Source organism: Suillus subaureus, assembly GCF_016647635.1.
Source record: "Suillus subaureus strain MN1 chromosome Unknown BJ212scaffold_14, whole genome shotgun sequence".
NCBI lineage: Eukaryota > Fungi > Basidiomycota > Agaricomycetes > Boletales > Suillaceae > Suillus > Suillus subaureus.
This window is the reverse complement of record NW_024538570.1, coordinates 225111-244735: the sequence shown is the minus strand read 5'-3', so window position 1 is coordinate 244735 and position 19625 is coordinate 225111. Positions and strand designations below refer to the sequence as shown.

Sequence of the window (19625 nt, the reverse complement as noted above, 5' to 3'; positions counted from 1 at the left end):
CTTCGCCATTCTTCCTTATGATGGGATACGAACCACGAGCCCTTCCGCATGTCCTCCCCAATTCCACAGTCCCAGCTGCGGAAGATAGACTCCGTACGCTCCAGAAGTCTAGAGAAGAAGCGCTCTCGTGCCACAACCTTGCAATGCAGCGTATGGCAGAAAGAACTCACGGGCAGAAGTATCACCCGTGGAAAGTTGGAGATAAGGTTTGGTTATCCGGAAAGAACCTGATCACGCAGCTACCATCACGAAAACTCGCTCCAAAGCGATATGGTCCATTCCCAATCACCGCCGTCCTATCCCCCATCACGTTCACACTTCAGTTACCACCCCAATGGAAAGTCCACCCCACGTTCCATGCTTCCGAGCTATCGTCCTATCATGAGACAGAGATCCACGGACCGAACTTCCATAACCCTCCTCCTGACGTTATTGAGAACGAAGAAGAATACGAAGTCGATGCGATCTTATCGCACAAAGGGACGGGTAAACGTAGACGCTATCTCTTATCGTGGAAAGGATACTCATCAGCCAGTAACGAATGGGTTCCAGAAGGAAATCTCGATAATGCCTCCGACGTCCTCAACGCCTATAAGAAGGCCCACGGATTATAGATTCCCCTCAGAATGTCCTCCATCGAACGACTACGCCTTTGCATCCTCCGTATCCAAGAAATCACTACCGCTATGAACATCGCTGCTGAACGTGAACGTGAAGCACACCCCGTAACACTCCAGGAATATCAGAACGCCACCGCCGCCGACTTCGCACGTCACGCCTTCACATCCCCCGTACCTTCACCACCCACTTCCGATTCCACCCTGACTCTCACCGACGATTCGACTCTGACCGATTATTTTTCGGTTATTGACCAAGTCGAAACCAGCGCCTTATTTGAATCCGCCATCACCTCTCAGCAGTACGCTATTGAGATTGACCGCCTCCTTGGAGAAAGAGGAGCAATCTCTAGCGGTCTCATAATTCGAATCATCAGAGACGCTAGCCTTATCGAACGTACCGCCGCCCTTCTTGACGATGAACGTCATCAGACTATCTTTCGTCATCTTCATATTCGCATTCGCAACACTGCCATCCGCCTCCTCCCTGAAGATACCAGAGACGCAATTAGAGAGGCCATCCATATCGTCACTGAGCGAATTGCTCTCAACCCCATTGCACGACCACCTTCCCCTCATGTCATTATCCCAGTACCCCCACCATCTACCGATGCAGCTCCCGTGGAGCATCAGGATGATCTTATCCCTCCTATTGCCGTACTTGACGTACCAGCTTCTCCTTCACCTGACCCGGTCGCGCGCACCAAACGACGGTTCCCACTCAAACGCAGATCTTCCCGCCTCGCCGCCAAACGAGCCGCATCCGTCTCCCCTACCAAGCCATCACTCAAGAGATCACGGTCACCATCCCCCCCAAACCAATCCTCATCCGTCACTATTGTAAAAACGTCACCTGTCGACAATGTCGTATGTCGTAACTGCCACATCGCTGGCCACCGTCACAAGAACTGCCCCGCGTACCATTGCAGAGTTTGCCGAGAATACGCGCCCGGTCACCTGTCGGTCTTTTGCAAAGACCTAAAAGGCGAAGCAGTCATTCCATTGGTATGGACTGACGCCGGTTTTTACGAAGCACTCGCTCGTTGGGAGATCGAGCAAGATGGAATCGCGCACACCGAAGAGATGGCGCAGTCCCTTACTATCACGGAGGAACAAGATGACCTCCTTCACTCCAACTACGACGCCGACCCTATCTACTGGGCCAACCAAGATATGTGAAGTCGGTGACTTCATCGCTAAACGAGGGGTAATGTTACAGTTACGGTTGCCCCCTATCATTTTTCTCTTACTCATGTATTACGTCGTGACCGCGCTTCCCGGTGCCATCATTAGACTGACTCCGATATCATCCTCATGTATTACAGCACGACCGCCTCATGCCGTCGCTAGCTGACGTCACCTTCCTTATCTCTGACTCGTCTCGATGACGTCATTCCTTATCTCTGACTCGTCTCGATGACGTCATTCCTTATCTCTGACTCGTCTCGATGACGTGTACGTACCGGCCCTAAAGCTGGCCTTACCTATATAAGCAGGTCTTGTACTTAGTTAGTCTTCACTTTAATCTACTAGGTTTTACCCAGAACATCCTTCGCTTAAGGACCCCCAATCCTTAAGTGTCTGATATCGATATTCAAATCAGAGACACTCTCTCTGATTTGTCTTACCAGACCCTTACATTTGTAAGGTTACGAACCGGCTCTAGACGCTACTCTTATCGAGTATCTATTGCCGCGCCCATCCTAGTCGACCTACGGTTCGCCGTAACAGGGAGCAGGACTGCTTGATCAAGGAGGAGAGGGGATGGGGGATGAAGGCGCAAATTCCATCATCGTCTCAGCGACACAACAGTTGATACAGCAGGTGATACAAGCGATACACCAGAGATGTGTAGTCTGCAGACTTTGAAAGACTTCGCAGTTTCCTCAGCCAGTCAATCCAATTGCAACACCTGAGGGCAAAATCAGCAATGTGAGTATATTCTGTCAGGCTCGATGTATGATATTGATGTGCACTTACATTAGGTTATGCCCTAACTGCAACTTGGGAGACTTTCCATCTACCAAGGCACTGATTCAGCATCTCAATTCTGAGTCTACTTGTTGGCCATCTGAAGCACAACCGCAAGCAGTACCCGTCCCTCCTGTATTCTGTCGATGCAGAAGTGACCAAATACCTGCAACTGGTACTTGCCATCCGCATGCTGGATATGTCTTCGGCGTCGGTAGAAATATGCTTGATAGGCTGGATGATGATCCATATGCATATCAGCGGAAAATAAACCACTATTACCCTTTCCATGACGAAGGTGAATGGGAGTTGGGAAAGTTCTTGGTTGAAAACCTCACCCAGACTCAAATGATTAAATTTTTGAAGCTGAAATGGGTGAGTGATGGTACAAGCTAGGTCTATGATGCTCACCATTCCTCGACAGTTTAACACTCATGCAAGGCCGTCTTTCAATACGAAGGACCAGCTATTAGACTGGATGGACTCACTCCCATGTTTCATGGAGTGGAAAGTCTCCAAAATGGAATTTTCAGGTTACAAGACAGTCCATCCCATTGAACTTATTTGGCGCAATGCACTAGAGGTCATCAAACAACTCTTTAGTGATCCCATCTTCATGAATCATATGACATATACTCCGCACATTGTCAATGTTGGAAATAAGCATGAATACGGAGATTACATGAGCGCTGATATGGCATGGAGAATCCAGGTTTGCTTACTCTGCTAATATATCCCTAACTGTCACAGATTGACATCACAATTTTCTAGGACCATCTCCCTGTGGATGCGACTCAAGTGCCAATCATACTGGGATCTGATAAAACTCATGTAACACAAATCACCAGAGGACTTGAAATGCACCCAGTCTTCATAACTATCAGCAACATCAATTCGGAAGTTCGCTCCAAGGCAACCTTACGAGCTTGGCAATGTATTGCCTACATGCCAATTGCAAAGTTCCGCGTGCACTCAGACTATCAAAGCATTCTCCAGGTGCGGCTATGGCATAAATGCATGGACCTCGTGCTTGCTAACCTCAAGGCCACGGCATTGGATGGGTGTTTCATGCCTGACTCCTCCCGATACATTTGTTATGTGTTTACACCACTCATAGCTCATATATGTGACCTGCTGGAGGCTTCTATGATCGCTACAGTCACGAAAAATGCATCCCCTGTGACTATGGCGGTGCAAGAGGATTTTGGCGATGGGACACTCCACCCCCCTCATACTGGGGAGCATACATTGCGACAGCTTATCGAAATATCCTGCAAGGTTGATCCTTGGGATCTTGATAAGTTCCAGAAAGCAGCCAAGGCTGTCAACCTGTCTGGTGTTCACATGCCATACTGGCACAATTGGATCTATGCATGTCCATCCATCTTCCTCACTGGTGAAATTCTGCATACCTGCTTTAAATTTTTTGCTGACCATCCGCTCAAATGGGTCAAAGAGGCTGTAGGAGCTTACGAGCTTGATAACTGCTTCATCATCCAGCACAAACGAGTCGGTACACGCCACTTCACAAAAGGTATCATGCAGGTCAAGCAAATGACGGGCCGTGAGTACAGAGACATACAACGCACTATTGTTGCCTTGATTGCAGGTGCCACTTCACCCCAATTCATTCGCACAATCCATGCCATTGTAGAATTCATTTACCTCGCACAGAATCCAGTTCATTCATCTGAAACACTTCAGTCAATGGAGCAGGCTCTTTCTGACTTCCACTTTTTCAAGGGCGCTATTATTGAGGCCAAAGCAAGGAAGGGGAAGGGGGGCATCAAAGACAATTTTTTCATCCCCAAACTCGAACTACTACAAAGCTTCAAGGGTACAGTCCAGCGATTAGGCACTTTGATGCAGTTTTCAGCTGATATGACGGAGTGCTTGCTCATCACCCACTGCAAGGATCTTTTCCAACGGATGGCCCAGCAGGGCAAAGATTTTACGGAGCAGTGCATGCAGATTCTTAACCGCCAAGAAGCAATGGAGATATTCGACCTGTACGCACTGTTGACTTCCCGTGGGGCGCCGTTGGTCAATGCCATGCATGCCGAAGAGGATGAGGTTGCGACTACTAACCCCACACTCTCGTGGGTTTCCCGAGTTCTCCCTGATGAAGTCAAGTCAGTTCATGGTCCCTGACCAGTCCACAATCATTTCCTCAAAGGCATCCTCTCTGGAGACGCGCAGACTGCTTTCCAAGTGAATGTCACTCCAGACTACAGGTCACTGTCACTGGCTGAAATATGCTTAAAATATATACTCCCCAACTTCGATTGTGCCCTCGCCAACTTCATTGCTCGATCATCACTGTTTAGTGGTGAACATACCCGCTGGGACCCCAAATATGGGCATTATCAGGCATGGAACAAGTTTTGGCTCCAACTTCACTCAGCCTTCCAGCAACGTGTCATCATGCCAAGCAGGGTGGTTCAAGCATACCTGCCAAGCAACGATTTCCCCCTCGGCAACTGTGATGCTGTTCTCATTGATGCCATGGGCATTAATGGCAAAATGAGTATGTAAATTCTATTCCCCTGTATTCTAGCCCTACTGATATCATATACAGCAAGTTACATCGCGCAAGTTCAACTGATTTTTCAGCCGATTGTTCGATGAGGTTCCAACCTGGAATTGCCATCATATCTCTCTGACCCACTTCTCTACATCCAATTCTTCCACTTCATCTCCAGCCCTGACGATCATCCTGAACTCGCTATGTGGACTATGGAGCACGCATACACGCAGGATCAAGATGGTAACAGGTATAGGGAGGGGGCTGTCGTACGAGTGACAGATGTAACACATGCGGTTGAACTGATACCAGTTTATGGTGAGGCAGTGGCTGATGGCGTGTCCTCTGCAACTTGCTTAGAACACTACGAACATTTCTTTTTGAATAGCTTCACAGACAAGGAGAGTTATCACACATTTAGTACCGACTTTGTATAGATAGTAGCTTGATCAGCATGTAGCAATTGTATTCGCATCTACCGTATTGCATATCTGAGCATATCGCATCTTATCATCCGAGATAACTGGGCTTGAGTTTTATCAACCAGATATGGTGAGTAATATTTGCATTCAACATCTCCACCAATCGCATGAGTTCGCTAGTGAAGTCGTAAGCGTTCGTAAGTGTCCGTAACACGCTTAAGCTAAGCGTTCATTTCAGTAGTTTTGCTGATGACTAGAGGCCCCACTGCGACACTGCCCACACTTACCCAGCAGGTACCGTCCCTGTAATGCTTCATGCTTCACCCGGCACTGCCTGCGGGATACGTCATATTGCTGTAATACTGACATCCCTGACTTCCCACTGAAGTTCAACATGCGGATATCTGCCTAAGCGAGGGCAGTAACCATGAAAACCACAGCATTTTTCATGCACTAAATACACAAGAGTATATGATATAAATCCAACAAGGTCCGTGCCAAATGGGAGAAGACGAAGGAGTGATATCGGTCGGCTCGATGATAGTACTGATAACGTGAAACATATGAAAGTAGTCAAAAGAGAAATCGATCACAGCCTCGTAATGGCCTTTGAATCAAGGGGCATGCCTGTAAGATACCATGATGAATTCCCAAGAACTGCAAGGTTATGTTAATGCTGACCTGATGGATCGATCCCATTACGAGCGAGGATTTGATTATGGCGAATCAATCTTGCTTGGTCGAAACTGTGTGAATGAAGTTCTGATAAGCTACACTAGCCACGTAAACGAAACACTTACTTGACCCGTTGGGCACGCATGATGTCCAGCACCTCCTGCGTTCCCTGTTCGTCCAGTCCCGCTCGCGAATCTCCCTCGGCGATGTTGGCTGACTCAATGTCAAACATTGGAGAGCTCAGCCCTGCAAGTGCTTGATCAGAGAAAGAGGCAAGCGGCGTGTAGTGGTTAAGGCTTGGGAAGAAAGCCTTAACTTTCGTAGGGAGAGTTGCACGGTAGCGGTAGCCGACTGGGAGGAGCAAGTTAGTTTATCCAGCCTTATGACCCATTATCTGTTGCTGCGGGTACTCACCCATCACCAGTGATGCCAGGACTGCGAGGAGCGAAAGGTAGAATAACATGGCGATTTATAGTGCTCCGCTTCTTTGGCCCGAATCTGTTTGACAATAAAAATGTTGTGAGAAGGTCGCTTGCGTGGTCGGTTGTCGTCTTCGATGGAGACCTTGAGCTTGAAGTTGAACAAGCGCAGTACTACTAGGCCCTATGGTCGCCACGTGCCGTAATAATGTGGCTGTGTGAACAATTAGGTGTAAACGTCACTTCCGGCCGAGATCATTTATGGTAGGTATACTATGTACATGTACAACGACCATGAATATTCTAACTTGGAGCCCGCTTGCAAGACCTGGATAAGGTGATCCAGTCCATTTCGCGCTAATCTTTCAGACTAATTGGTAGCAAAGGAAAAGCTTCGATAAATTTTGCCATGGTGAGTTGGTAGGCTCTGGTGCCTTTTCAACGTTTTGTTCTGGTAACGCAATGAAGTTCTCCATCTCCCCGGGTGTCAGACTTTCCATATTCACCATCAGAAGACTATCACGTCTCTTTAAAATTTCCCTGAATATCGAAGAACTGGGATCTCCGACTCCGATCTTGCGGTCTGTCTGGGCACTTTTGTCATGATGCCTGGTACGCACTTTCCTTATTTCATGTCACTGGTCTCACGACAGATGATCATCCAGCCCGATTCCGGGTGTTGAGCCTAATACCGGATGACAACACGCTGGGAGATGACCACTGCGGTCTTCCAAGTTGCAAAGATTCGCTGTCAGAAAATATTGCAGCTAGTGAGTAGCAGGAGCAAAGTATCTCGAATTTTGTTTTCTCAAGTTATCTGTGAAACACAAGCTTCACTTCGCCCCAGTTACTCAACGACGAAACCGCCAACGCATAGGAATAGGTGTATAACGAGGCAGGTACCTCACGAGACAAATGATACACCTCTAAGTATACATGGATATACAATGGGAATCAAGATCACAGTCAGGTCAGTAAAGCACACGTACGAGAACAGAGAAGAAAGGGAAGGGAGGTATAGATGAAACACGGATATACGACGTACATGAACGTAAGATACAACAAATCCAAGAAAAATCGCATAAATACCCATCGGCCCGCGTACATGTAAAAATCAAGGTACATGCCATCGCTCCCGTCCCCGAACGACCAACCCTCCGTCCCACATCCTTACATCCCAGCCCTTGTTCACGAGTGCACGGTGTACCGCGGGCTTCAATACGCCCACGCCCCCTGCAGAGTGGGTACCGCGGCCAGTAATGAGGCGAAGAGGGGATGCTATGGTACAGGCGGTCGAGTTCAGCAAAATGCCCAGCAACTAACAACCAGAGCGTGACAATGCACTTACCAGGTGAACAATCCTCTCTCTCTAATATCTCACTTGTGATTACTATCGCCTCTTGAACAGACGTCCCGTGTAGGTCGATAGATCTTTTGTCGTTGGAAGCGTATCTACAGGGTGCGTTAGTATCAAATCTGAGAGTATTTGGAGGAAATTCGAAGATACGTATGCGGGGTAGAAGACAGAAAAAACTCACCTCTTCGCCTCAACTAGCCCCCTTGCCTCATCCAACGCGTCCTCCCGTGCCTTCTCCGTAACCTTCCTCGCTCTCTGCGCATAGTACAGTGCCACCTCCCCGCCCAATGGCCCCCGCCATGCCCGGCTCGCCTCGCGCAGCAGCTCTCCGCGCTGTAAGCGCGCCTGGAGTATCCCGCGCGCAAAGTGTGCATGTCGCGCCACATGGACGTTCCCTCCTGTCCCGTTCCCGGGGAGCCCTCCAATGTCCCCCTTCCCGCCCTTGCCGAGTACATTGCCCGCACCGTGGAGTTTACGCTTGTTCGTGGGGATAGGGTTCTCCAGGGGCTGTGTGGTTCGGGAGGATCGAATTGGCACGTCTTGCCATGACCCCGGGATTTGGGGTGTGGTGGGACTGGAAGGAGAGGATGCAAATTTCCGCTTCGACGTTGGTGGAGCCTGCACAAGCGGGGGGACCGGTTGGCAACTTTGCACGTGCAGAAGTAGAATTCGAATTTGAGGCTGGAACCGGAGGTGGGAGGTGGTATATTCCTGCTTGACTTGCGGGATGCTCGAGGTCACGCAAGATCCAAACGATATCTAGAGCATCATCCGGCCTGTTCTGTGCGGCAGAGAGTGCGACACGAGCGTCTGCGTACAAAGTATCACGTTGTTCCGCATCAAGAGTGGCGAAAGTAGGCGAGGCTTGGAGGAGGTCGAGAAGGCCGGATAGCGTGTTGGTTTCTGCATCTTCATTAGATTTCCTAATAGGGTTTTTTTGCTTTGCTTTGTGTTTGACGCTGGTAGTAGAAGTCGGGGGCAGGGCTGCGAGAGCAGCGCGGAGGGCGTGCGCAGGTGTGGCGTGCGTTGGGGAGTGGAAAAAGGAGGCAAAATGAGATGGTGGGGCTGGAGGAAGTAGTGCAGCGAGTTGGGTAGAAAGCGAGGAAACTTGCGTCCATATGTCCACACCCGCGCCCATAGCCACCCCCTCCTTTTGCATCCCTTTCGTCTTTGTTGGAGAGGAGGGGGCGTGCTGCATCTGCATCATATCCACAATTTTAATCGTGCGGCCCTTGGCCTTCTTTTTTGTGGGCGTGGCGAGCTTAGGTGTCACTTTCGGTTTCGTATGCACGACGGTTTCCCAGTCCCCACTGAGCAATGGTGAAGGAGTGTCTTCAAGGGCATCGATTCCGCGCTCCTCAAGGTCGCGTATATGTTCCATGTTTAAGATATACTCCACCACTCTTTCCATGTCGATATCTCCATCTCCCTCGAGGGTTTCTCCACACTCTTCTCTCAGTAGACGCTTGAGGCGTTCCATAGGCACGTCCGAGAAAGCCTCTTGCAAGAATCCAAGTGGTGAGCTGAACGAGTGCTGAGATGACGATGATTCACTTGCGGTCGTTATACTGTCGCACAGGTCTGGAGTGGTGAGAGACGTAGTGGACATAATGTCGTCTAGCTCGCACTCATCCTCCTGCGCCTGGTTTGCGAGAACCTTTAATATATCTCGTATAGTCTCGACCTGGTCGGAGGAGCGAGTTGCGTCGACCCCTTCTTGCGCATGGTCTGCAATGATAGCTGCAAGAAGGGAAGTATCGATTTGAGGGAATTCAGTCTTCGCGGTCGAGTTACGATAGCATTCAGCACTACGGAACAAGTGGCAAGATGGGGAGACGCACCTGTAAAGTATCATATAAGTCCATGGTAGTCCTCTGTATTGTGGCAACGCAAGGGCTCGCTGATTGCAGTTCAGGCGAGGTGGGTCGTAGATAATGATGGTGGTGTTGCTATAAGCAGATATCGTAACTCGGACATGCGGAAGGTGCGTGTTTTCCTGTGAAGCCTATTATTGGCCGTAAGGCTATGGTACCTAGAGAAATTCGTCATGTGGGGTCGATCGAGCGACTTGATTGGCTTGAAATAACGTCAACACTAGTACAAAGTTCTTGGTCTCTCCGAATCAGCTCGGGTCCCTGGTTTCAGTCCATGATGCCATCTCTGTCATAAATTTCTGCCCGCTATACAGCTGAGGACATGGATAAGTGTTGAGATAGGAGGAAACCGCCCACAGCTTAGCACTTAGCGTGCACCATACTCAAACATTAGTATGTCTATTAGTGACTGGCAGGTTGACAACTCTTAAACGATTCAGATGAATACTATCTCCTTTTTTCGGAATGACGCCTCGCTTACAGCCACTACTAATTGATCCAACTCGCAAGGTCTGCTTTTCGCACCCTCTTCATGCTACGTACTTACATGTGTCTTCAGCTGGAAGCGCATGGTTCTTAAATCTGGGGTTCACATCTGGTGGATGGCGTAACTTGTTTCAACATAGTATGAAAGAGTCGGGATCAAAAACTCCTCTTGGTGTAGGTCTGACCGGCGGACTGGTTGTGGGAATCAGAGAAATTGTAGATTAATCCTCGTCACTTCCTCCCGAATGTTTTACTATTATCTTACGCTCTGACAGGATGGGACCAACTGTGCCATAAACCGCCCACCGTCATTCTCTAGTTCCGTTGCAGTCGGTCAGCAATGACTCAATAACCAGAACACACGAACGCACACCTGCATCGTAGGTACTGAGCCCTGGTATCGGCATCGACTCTGTCTGGCCACTTCGTTGGTCCTAGACTGACGAAGTCAAGACCATCAACTGCATTCGCCGACTTTTCCCTGTTATCGAACTTGAGCATTAGCCCACATGGGTGGAAGGCGACTAGCCTTTCGAGCTTACTGCCGTCCCCGTGCGATGCACTGTGCGAACATCGTGTACCTGATGGTTTTTTTGGGGGTATTCTCCTTATTACGTCTGCTGTGCAAGGCTGCGTCTCGCTCATTCGTTTCATTTTTATGTAAATGACAGTGCAACTACTTGTCCATTCAAATCACAGGACAAGCGTGCTCGGAAGGGATTTGAGATCTTCCATTTTATCTCATATCCGTGATGCACGTGTACGAACATCTTGGCTAGCAGAGGAACGCTGAGGAACAGCGTAACATCTTACCCCATGGGGTCCAACTGCAACTGAAAGAGGTAAGTGTCCTAGGGTTAATGAGCATTCTCTTCATTAGTTTTTACTAAGTGAAATATCAAGGCGGTTGATCAATTAGCTTGCAACGCTATCTATTCGTTCTTCATTATGTAAACGACCATTTACATCCAAGTCACAGGACATTTTGCTTGAAAGGGAACGCCTTCCACTCCACCTCATTGACACAATTTACGACACTTGCACTCCACTCTTGCGCGAATAACTCTGATACCGGTGATGAATAAGGGTTTAGATTCGCCGAAAAAATACCTTGATTCGTGCTCGGTTTGGCAAAGCACTCGAGGTATATAAGTGCTTGTCTGTTCCTCTGAGTTATTCATCTCCAGCTCTTACATCCAAAACTATCAGATAACATGCGCACTGATACCTGCAAGCTGGCAAATGTTGCGCGCCCAGGGCGATATGTCTCTCTCGCCAACGGCAATATCATTGGACACTCTGACTCGGAGGAACCTGGAGTCACGATTGAGGTATAATCGATTCTATAGACCAACTTTTATAACTTGCCGCCACTTTCCCTAAACGCATTCCTGCAGTGGTTTGCAATGTTTCCTGAGGGTGGATTGGCAACATTCCAAGCGGTTCGCAACGGAGAAGTATGTGATGAATACATTTACTTCGACCCCAATGTAGGTTGCCCTCTTTCACCTTGACACATGGTGAGCTAATGAAGTTGCTGTCCATTCTAGACTCGATCTTTGACTTGTTCTAACAACCCTTGGCTTTTTTTGGTCAGGGAAAGCAGCTCGCCCGAGTTTTTTTCGTGAGTCTATAATCACGAGTACAACCACTACGTCTCTTAGAGGGTTTCCCTTCAGTATTGAAATCGAAGGCACGGACGACTGGGCCTGGACACTCACGTCATGGGACGAGAACTCACCTGTACGAACCGTCTATTACTACTCTTCCCGATGGAATGTTTCCTGATATCGTGTCGCAGATCGAGACCAAGAGCAACACCGGCTCCACTGAGCAGTTGTGGATGTTTGAGATGAGTAGCTCTATGTAGTGCATTTTGTCATGAATTGCGTAGGTTGAACGGCGCCGCCGAAACCAACCAATCCCTTGTTGTATGGTACTTGTCGGTACCCTAGAATATTTTTCACGGTGGCAGCGGGATGTCATTATGTACTGGTCGAGTGATCGTTCAATTTCTCGTAGATACGGTGAAGTCGCAATTTAATGAGCGGTTTATGTCACAGGCGGGTAATGAATCGAATCACCTGCAACGTGTCATCGGAGGTGTTTTTGTTATTCACCTTCGAGAACTTCACCTGACTCATGACGCCTGCATGGAAGGAAGGAATGACAGTGGGTGATGGCAAATGCAATGGGTTCAATAGGATCGCATGAGAATTACACGATACATGAGCTAGCAGTGTCAACTCGTGGCAGGAGCGATATTGTAATGGTCACGGTATACTGGCATACAATCACATGCAAAGTTGATGATGAGAGTGCAAAGCAGATGATGTACAAACTGTCCTGAGTCCAACGAAGTCCATGAGGCGAATGCACAGGTGCAACAATAAAAAATATGAGGAAAACAGACAGCATTTTGACAGCGCTTGAGTTAAAGAGAACTTGTAAGGGTGAATGAGTCAACTTCGAAGACAAAAGTACCCTCTCACCTTAAGACCAATCCTCGTCCTTCCACGGACCAATGATAAGCAACGGATCATCTGACGTAATTTCATCATGCACAACCTTCTTCTTCCCTCTCCTGCCTTTCAGTTTCTGCACCACACCAGCGTAGTCGGGGTCCTCAGCATTCCACTGGCCTACGTCCTCATGCATTTTGAAAATGTCCATGTCATCATCTGACCTACTGTGGGTATCACGTCGCGTTAGCTGCATTACGGGCTGTTTTCTCACAGCTCCCTTCGCGTGTGGCCGTATCGCGAGTTTCGAGTTGGGGCCGACGACTGTTCCGGAGCGCGTGCGGCCGGGAAGAGAACCAGCAGGCCCGGCAATAGTCGAAACGAGGGAGGTCAGCGCGGAGCCACTAGTGCCAGAGGGTTCAGGCTGTGCGAAGTCAGATGCGCGGATGGTGCCTGCGCGGTTCCTCTTGTGTTTGGTGGCGCTCGTTTCCTTAGAGCTAATGCCGGCGGGGCTCTCGAGGGAACGGGTACGAATTGGGAACTGGGTACTATCACCGTGTCTATCTGTAGATACAAAGAAGTGGTTTAGTACCAGGCAGACGCAAAAAAATCGCAACGTAAGAGAGGATTATTTGCGCAAGAGCAACAAAAACCAGTGAACGCGAGAGGTGAGAAGTATGAAGGAATTGATGTTAATCACATCACAATCTGGAAGGGAGGTGTAGCCACCGTGAGCATGCACATACCGCCTAAATCAAGCGATAGCATATCTTGGATCAGGTCTGCTTCGCTTGGCGCGCCCATGCCTGAGGTAGCACCACGATAAGGCAAATCAGCTGACGCGTTTCTCGCGGCGGAACCTGGGCAGTCTGGAGCAGGCGAGCTTGATCTAGACGGAAATGCGAGACATCGTTGGCCGATCGCAGTGCGTTTTGCAACAACCGTAGGCGCCAAGGAGACCGGCGGGCTTGATCCAGGAAGTGCTAAGATATTCTGACCCAGTGAGACCTTGTGCTGTGTTCCGAAATTAGCCAAGTCCGAAGTCGGGGGAGGAGAAGACGCCAGAGGAATCATGTGTTCTCCCATTGAGATCTTCTGAGGAAGTACATCAAGAGACATAGACATAGGTGCACTACCAATGTGGTCATCACCAACGTCGGGGACATTTGGAATTTGGTGAGCCCTAAGTGTGAACGAGCCGGAGGAAGAGATAATGCTATTGCCTGAGATGCGGATCTTGCGGTGCTGGGTGTAATCTGCCATCTCAAAGTCTTTATCGCGCGGAAGGCGCGGGGAAGGGGCAAGGAAGGCTAGGTTTGAAGGGGATTTCGGTGCTTGGAGGCCTGTCCTGCTTCCAGAGCGGCTATGCAGCGGGGTGGAGAAGAACTGGGGACGATCAACAAGAAAGGGCAATGCAGACAAACTTTGAATCGGATTGTGTCGGATGATCGAATCTGAATCAGGCTCGCAGGTACCTGCATGGATTGTAAGTTCTTTAGACGGGGAGATCCAATCCTGCTGCGTGATATGAGATAGCGTATACGAGGGATCTGGGCTCGAGGGGCAACATCGATGCTTCGAAGGTGAGTTTCTGGCTAGCTCATTGAGAGAGAGCGTAGAGTTCTTGCGGGAGAGCCTGTTATAATTGAGGGATATCATAGAGTCTTTACGAGAAAGCTTCCTGTCATTCAGGGATATGGTGGAGTCCTTGTGCGAGAGTTTGCGGTGAGTATATGCACTATCATTTTTCTGGAAGGCACCAGAAAGCGTGCGGGATTTCAAGTGAAGTGGAATGCGAGATGATCGCGCCTTCGCTTTGGCCGCGGAGCCGGTGTGAGGGGAGGAGGGACGGCTGTGGAAAGGTGAGGCAAGAGGAAGGGAAATACTATTCTCCTTCAAATTTCGCGAACTCGTGCGAGAGAGAACATGTTTGACATTTGGTACGGGAGAGAACTCTTCTGGCACTAATGGACGCGTAACTGAAGACGAATGGACGTACTCCGCAGATGGAAATGGCGTTTGGAACGCGTCGACACCAGCTTCTGCTTCCGGAGCATCCAACTCGACAGCCTGCCTGGCACGTTTCACGCCACGACCCTTGAACCGCACTGTATCATCGTCTTCGTTAGCGACACCCCGAGAGCGCTTGAGCATTCGCCTAGACATCTCTGAACGCGTAATATCATCACGATCAGGCGGAAGGGCCTCAAGTGGAGAAGACACGAGCTTTACGGCAGCCTTTGCACGTCCCCGTTTGTGTGCATATGTTACCTTGACTGGCCGTCGAGCCATTGTGCGTCAGTCTTTGCGAGTTGGACTGTTGAGCGCCCGAGCATGCGCGATCACAACATGCGGCGTTGTGGAGCACGCTTGATTATGTAACAAAGCTGTTGCCACACAAGACCAAACACTACACGTCCTTGGCAATACTTAAAGAAGAAAGAAGATAGTGCTTATCTTGAAGCAATGTCTGAAAATCTGACTTAAGATATCAGTACATCAGGCGTCGCGGAGTCGGAGAAATACATCCCTTGCAAACCCAAGGATAAAAGGCAAATGTCTTCCGGAACAAAGGAAAGAATATCTGAAGGCTATATATGTGGCTTAGTACTAGTCTCAAGGGAAAAACTGTTTGGAAGCAGAACTCCCAGCGTACTACGCAGCAGAATCAATACTGGGAGTTGGACGTTGGACTGACGCTGCTTCTGCCAGGCTTCCACATAAAATGGTCCCATTCCTGAGTCCTGGTCTAGTCAAACTAAATACTTCACCCAATAGGTCTGTCAACGCTTTGCCGTGATCGACGAGATCTGAAAAGGGGATTACATAACGAAGCCTTTGCCATACACGAGCAAACAACCTTCGCGCGTCACGGGTGGCTTCAAAAACAAACCACAATCAACATAAGTACTTCACGAGTATTATAGGTCTGCCACACCAGCCATACACTTCCCTGCTACAAAAATCTATGCTTTCTTTCTAGGCTCAATTCTATATTTTCAACAATAATCTTGCATAGCATAGGCACTTGGCACTTCGCAGTCGACAATGGTTGTTACTCGCAGAACTCCAGTGGTGCCTGCTCCTCCAGTTTCCCGTACACCATCTTCACAGGGTCAACCACGCTCAACTAGGGCATCTGTAATGCAGGACCCATCTGCGGTACCTCGTGTGTCGAGCCCACTGGCATCCGAAGACGCCCACACCGCAGCTATCACCGGAGCCTCTAATAAATTCAAGCAATATAACGACAAAGTGAGTAGCTACGATGAATTTCTAGACGGACCAATAGAAATATGTGCGGACCTTTCGCGTCTTTTATCTGGGGCTGTGTTGCTTTCGGCTTGTCGTTGCTCAGTCTATTGTAAGGGGCTAATCACGCGGTACAGGATGAACACAAAAAATTAAAGAAAGACAAGCCAAAAAAATCAGGCAAAGTACGTTTCCTTTTCTCCTCGCTTTGATACGTCTCGACTCACCGACACCGACTCACCGACAGAAGAAGAAACGCAAATCCACTATCCAGTCCTTTCTTGACTTCCTCACTAAGCTCTTTGTGCTCGCCTTCACGGTCTACGTCTTTGCCGTTTGCCCTCGTGAGGCGCATCTCCAATCCCCCATTTGCCGCGGCCTATCTGAGTACAAACGTATTGTTCTCGACCCATACGTTATCCCACCAATACAGGCTGCGCTTGCGCACCCTTATGTTGCGCCATATGTGGACCGCGTTACCGAGCTTTCAAGTCCCATCATCTTTCGTACGCAAGTAGAGTGGACCAGACGTATTGTCCCACAATGGGAGAAGCGCATTGTTCCAGTTTGGATCAACCGCGTAATCCCTGCCTTCACGACCTATGTTGTCCCCCAATGGGAAAAGCACGTTATCTCGCAATGGCAGAAACATGCCATCCCTCAGTACGACAAGCACGTCGCGCCGCGATTAAGCCAACTCAAACCCTACGTTGCGCGTGCAGAGTCATATATCGAGCAAGCGGAAGCGACGTACACGACGCGCATAGTTCCGCACGTGCGTACTGCTACTTACAACCTGCGGCGATGGCAGCAAAAAGCACAACCTTACATCCTCCTTGCCATCCAGAAAACTCAGGACACGTATTATGCAGCAAAGCCCCACGCGGTGCCTGTGGCAAAGAGAATCGTTGCTGAGGTGCAACATGCGCTTTTGTTCCTAAGGGAACAGAGACGGATCTTTGTCGACCCCCATGTAGCTAAATTGTGGGAGAAAGTCAAGGAGTTAAGCCGCGGGTCACCAGTAACTTCAGCGTCTACTTTTGCTCCATCCGACACAACGGACTTCCCAAGCCCAGAACCTGTTATTTCTGAGACATTGGAGCTGGAGTCAACTTACGCTCCGATCATACCCACATCTGTAGATCAACCTCCTGTGGAAACAGATCCACCACGCGGCAAAGCGACGGAGACATCCGTTGGAACACTTTTAAACGAGGATGCAATGACAGCCGCAGAAACCGAGGTACCCACCACATTTGACGCCGTGCCAATTGCATACCTCACCTCACAACCGGCATCCGCGTCCTCTTCTCACTTTCCCTCGAACTCTGTTCCAACACCAGTGCAACCCCCCAGAGCGTGTCGTCTGTCTTATCAGCAAGTGCATCAGCTACTTCATCGATCGTATCTGCTGTTGCCGATGGTTTAAGTTCATCTATCACTTCCGCAGCCCCCGCTGCCTCCAGCTCGGTCCCTGCACATATCGGTGACAAGGATGAGATCGACATTGGCGCGTTTTACGCCGAACTTGGACTAGATGAACCCCTAATCACACCCCAGTCTCACGAGCAAGCGCCCGTCAATCCCCCAGAGTCGGAGGAAGAGCGCGCTGAACGACTACGCCTTAAAGCTGAGGAGACTGCCCGCAAACGTGCTGACATCGAGGCCCGCCACTCTAAGTGGGAGACCGAACTTCGGTCTCAAATGGAGACTGGTTTGTCTACACTCAAGAACAGGCTTAGGGTAATCAGGGGTGCTGCTGCCACCGAGCTTACAGAGGCGCCTGATATTCGAGACGCCATTGAGAGTCTTGTTGCTGACGCGGAGAAATATATTAAGGGCGCCGGGATCTATCTCAGGAATCTGAAGGCAGAGAACCGGAAGAATGACGAGAAGATGCCGCTCTGGGAAAGAGTGATTGAGAAGGTTGGCGTGAAGTTTTCAGAGCGTCTTGGAGTTGTAGAGGCCGTGGTCAACACGTGGTACGGTGCTATCCTGGATCAGGAGCTGCGCGAGGTGGGTTATCTCTTTTTCCTTGTTGTCCTTTACGTTTTTCCGCCGGTCTGTTGGTCATTTCCGTTGGTTTCGGTCCACTGCCCTTTCGATTTCTTTTTCTGTGTTTTTGCGCCCGCCCTTTCGTATCTCCTGTCCCCCGCCCATGTTATGGTTTCCCACGACTGAGCCTCCTGGGTTCTTTTAATTTACATTTTGCCTAAAAAAAACAGGTCACTGATTGTACTTTATCTGTTGCATAGGTTTATGCTGTGACTGCCGAAGTTCGCGAAGTTGCGGAAAAAGCCCAAGTCGACCTAGGGCTTGACTATGCTTGGCTTGACGAAGTGACGTACTCGGACTGGCAGCGGTACCATTCTCTGATTGACGGTGAGTCCCCCTATCCATTGTTCCTGTCACATAGCCTGTTGAACTAATTCCTCTTTACCGCCACAGTCAGCGAGAAATTTGCTCAGGAAGCAAACTCGATACAAAACAGCACACATGATAATCTGATCATGGACAACCCGATCATTCCTATCTTTCAGGACCTCGAATCGGAGGTCCAGGATGTCGTGATTGGATTTGAAACGCGCTTGAGGCGCATCAAACGTGATGGCGAGCGTGCATTCAATAGCGTCCAAAAGGATGAGGGGAAAGGAACAGCTACTGATCCTGAGCATGATGTAGAGCCGGAGGTCTCGATTCTTCCAATACCGGAGGAAGGTGTGGGTGAGCGCGCCTATGTCCCCCCTGTTGCGATTGGACGGAGCAAAGAGGAGGTGCTGGAGGCACTTGGGAAGGTTGAGCCTCTAGAGGAAAGTTCAGGATACAATTCCCGCGATGATGCGGATGCAGGAGAAATTGTGTCGAGTCTGGTTCGCGAGGCGGAGGAGGAGCATTCGGAGAGCACTACTATTCCTCACACAGAACTATGAATTTCCAACTGTACCATGTCTGGATCATTTATGACATCTACTATGTTTACGGTTTGCTACCTTGCATCCCTCCTTATTTCTTCTTACTCATGGCATAGCTTTGAATCACAACCATCCCCCATGGTGGTCAAAGGAGGTCATTCGCCGTTCAATCACGGTTCACAGCTGTTCAATTAGCGTTCACCGGTACCACCATCACGCCGCGTTGCTTGAAATAATTGACGCCGGGAATTTCTTTGTGCCGATATGACTACGATCCTCAGGAGCCACGCTACATAGACCCTCGTGCTCGTGCCATACCCTGAGTCAGATGAGTTCACTTCACCGTGACTCACTGTAAATAGTTAATGGCCGCTCAGGGTTCGCTCCTCGTCCGCGTGGCCACCGTATATCCTCACACGTGTTCATATTTCTTGACAACTCGTCGTTCAGGAGCTTCAGGGAGGTTCTGAAGGTAATTTATTGTGCCACGTCAGGCCAGCCTGAGTCATTGGCCCTGTTTACCTCTTGAGTCCATAGCATCACGCACGGACAGAACTTCGAGTAGATATCACACGTAAGGGACTGGCTGTGACAAAACGGGCACACTAACCCTGCCGCTAGTGCGAGTGGCCGCACCAGACTTTAGAGCAGTGA

At 49.5% G+C, this 19625-nt stretch overlaps 5 protein-coding genes across 5 annotated transcripts; 2 read left to right on the top strand and 3 right to left on the bottom strand.

The window, feature by feature from the left end:
- Positions 1-2810: 2810 nt before the first annotated feature.
- BJ212DRAFT_1299292 (uncharacterized protein) lies at positions 2811-5549 on the top strand (the record flags this gene model as incomplete). The annotated part of the gene is made up of 6 exons (XM_041332838.1): positions 2811-2963; positions 3013-3300; positions 3360-4152; positions 4198-4720; positions 4916-5115; positions 5218-5549. 6 exons carry the CDS (start codon positions 2811-2813, stop codon positions 5547-5549), a joined length of 2289 nt encoding a protein of 762 aa, XP_041193541.1.
- Positions 5550-5866: 317 nt separating this feature from the next.
- BJ212DRAFT_1351008 (uncharacterized protein) lies at positions 5867-6903 on the bottom strand. Its single transcript, XM_041335522.1, has 4 exons — positions 6624-6903; positions 6335-6560; positions 6216-6280; positions 5867-6161 (listed from the first exon to the last, which is right to left on the bottom strand). The coding sequence occupies exons 1-4, from the start codon at positions 6670-6672 to the stop codon at positions 6124-6126; spliced, it is 378 nt and encodes a 125-aa protein (XP_041193540.1). The 5' UTR covers positions 6673-6903; the 3' UTR covers positions 5867-6123.
- Positions 6904-7742: 839 nt separating this feature from the next.
- Positions 7743-8270, bottom strand: BJ212DRAFT_1270640 (uncharacterized protein; the record flags this gene model as incomplete). Its single annotated transcript, XM_041330903.1, has 3 exons — positions 7743-7906; positions 7977-8080; positions 8167-8270. Coding segments are annotated over 3 exons (372 nt in total), but the record flags the coding sequence as incomplete, so codon positions are not given.
- On the bottom strand, positions 8161-10067 carry BJ212DRAFT_152571 (uncharacterized protein). Its single transcript, XM_041341730.1, has 2 exons — positions 9827-10067; positions 8161-9762 (listed from the first exon to the last, which is right to left on the bottom strand). Exons 1-2 carry the CDS (start codon positions 9848-9850, stop codon positions 8458-8460), a joined length of 1329 nt encoding a protein of 442 aa, XP_041193538.1. The 5' UTR covers positions 9851-10067; the 3' UTR covers positions 8161-8457.
- A 5788-nt stretch (positions 10068-15855) lies between these two features.
- BJ212DRAFT_1480351 (uncharacterized protein) lies at positions 15856-18989 on the top strand (the record flags this gene model as incomplete). Its single annotated transcript, XM_041340069.1, has 6 exons — positions 15856-16062; positions 16197-16244; positions 16307-17423; positions 17510-18075; positions 18315-18441; positions 18508-18989. 6 exons carry the CDS (start codon positions 15856-15858, stop codon positions 18987-18989), a joined length of 2547 nt encoding a protein of 848 aa, XP_041193537.1.
- Between the last annotated feature and the right edge of the window lie 636 nt (positions 18990-19625).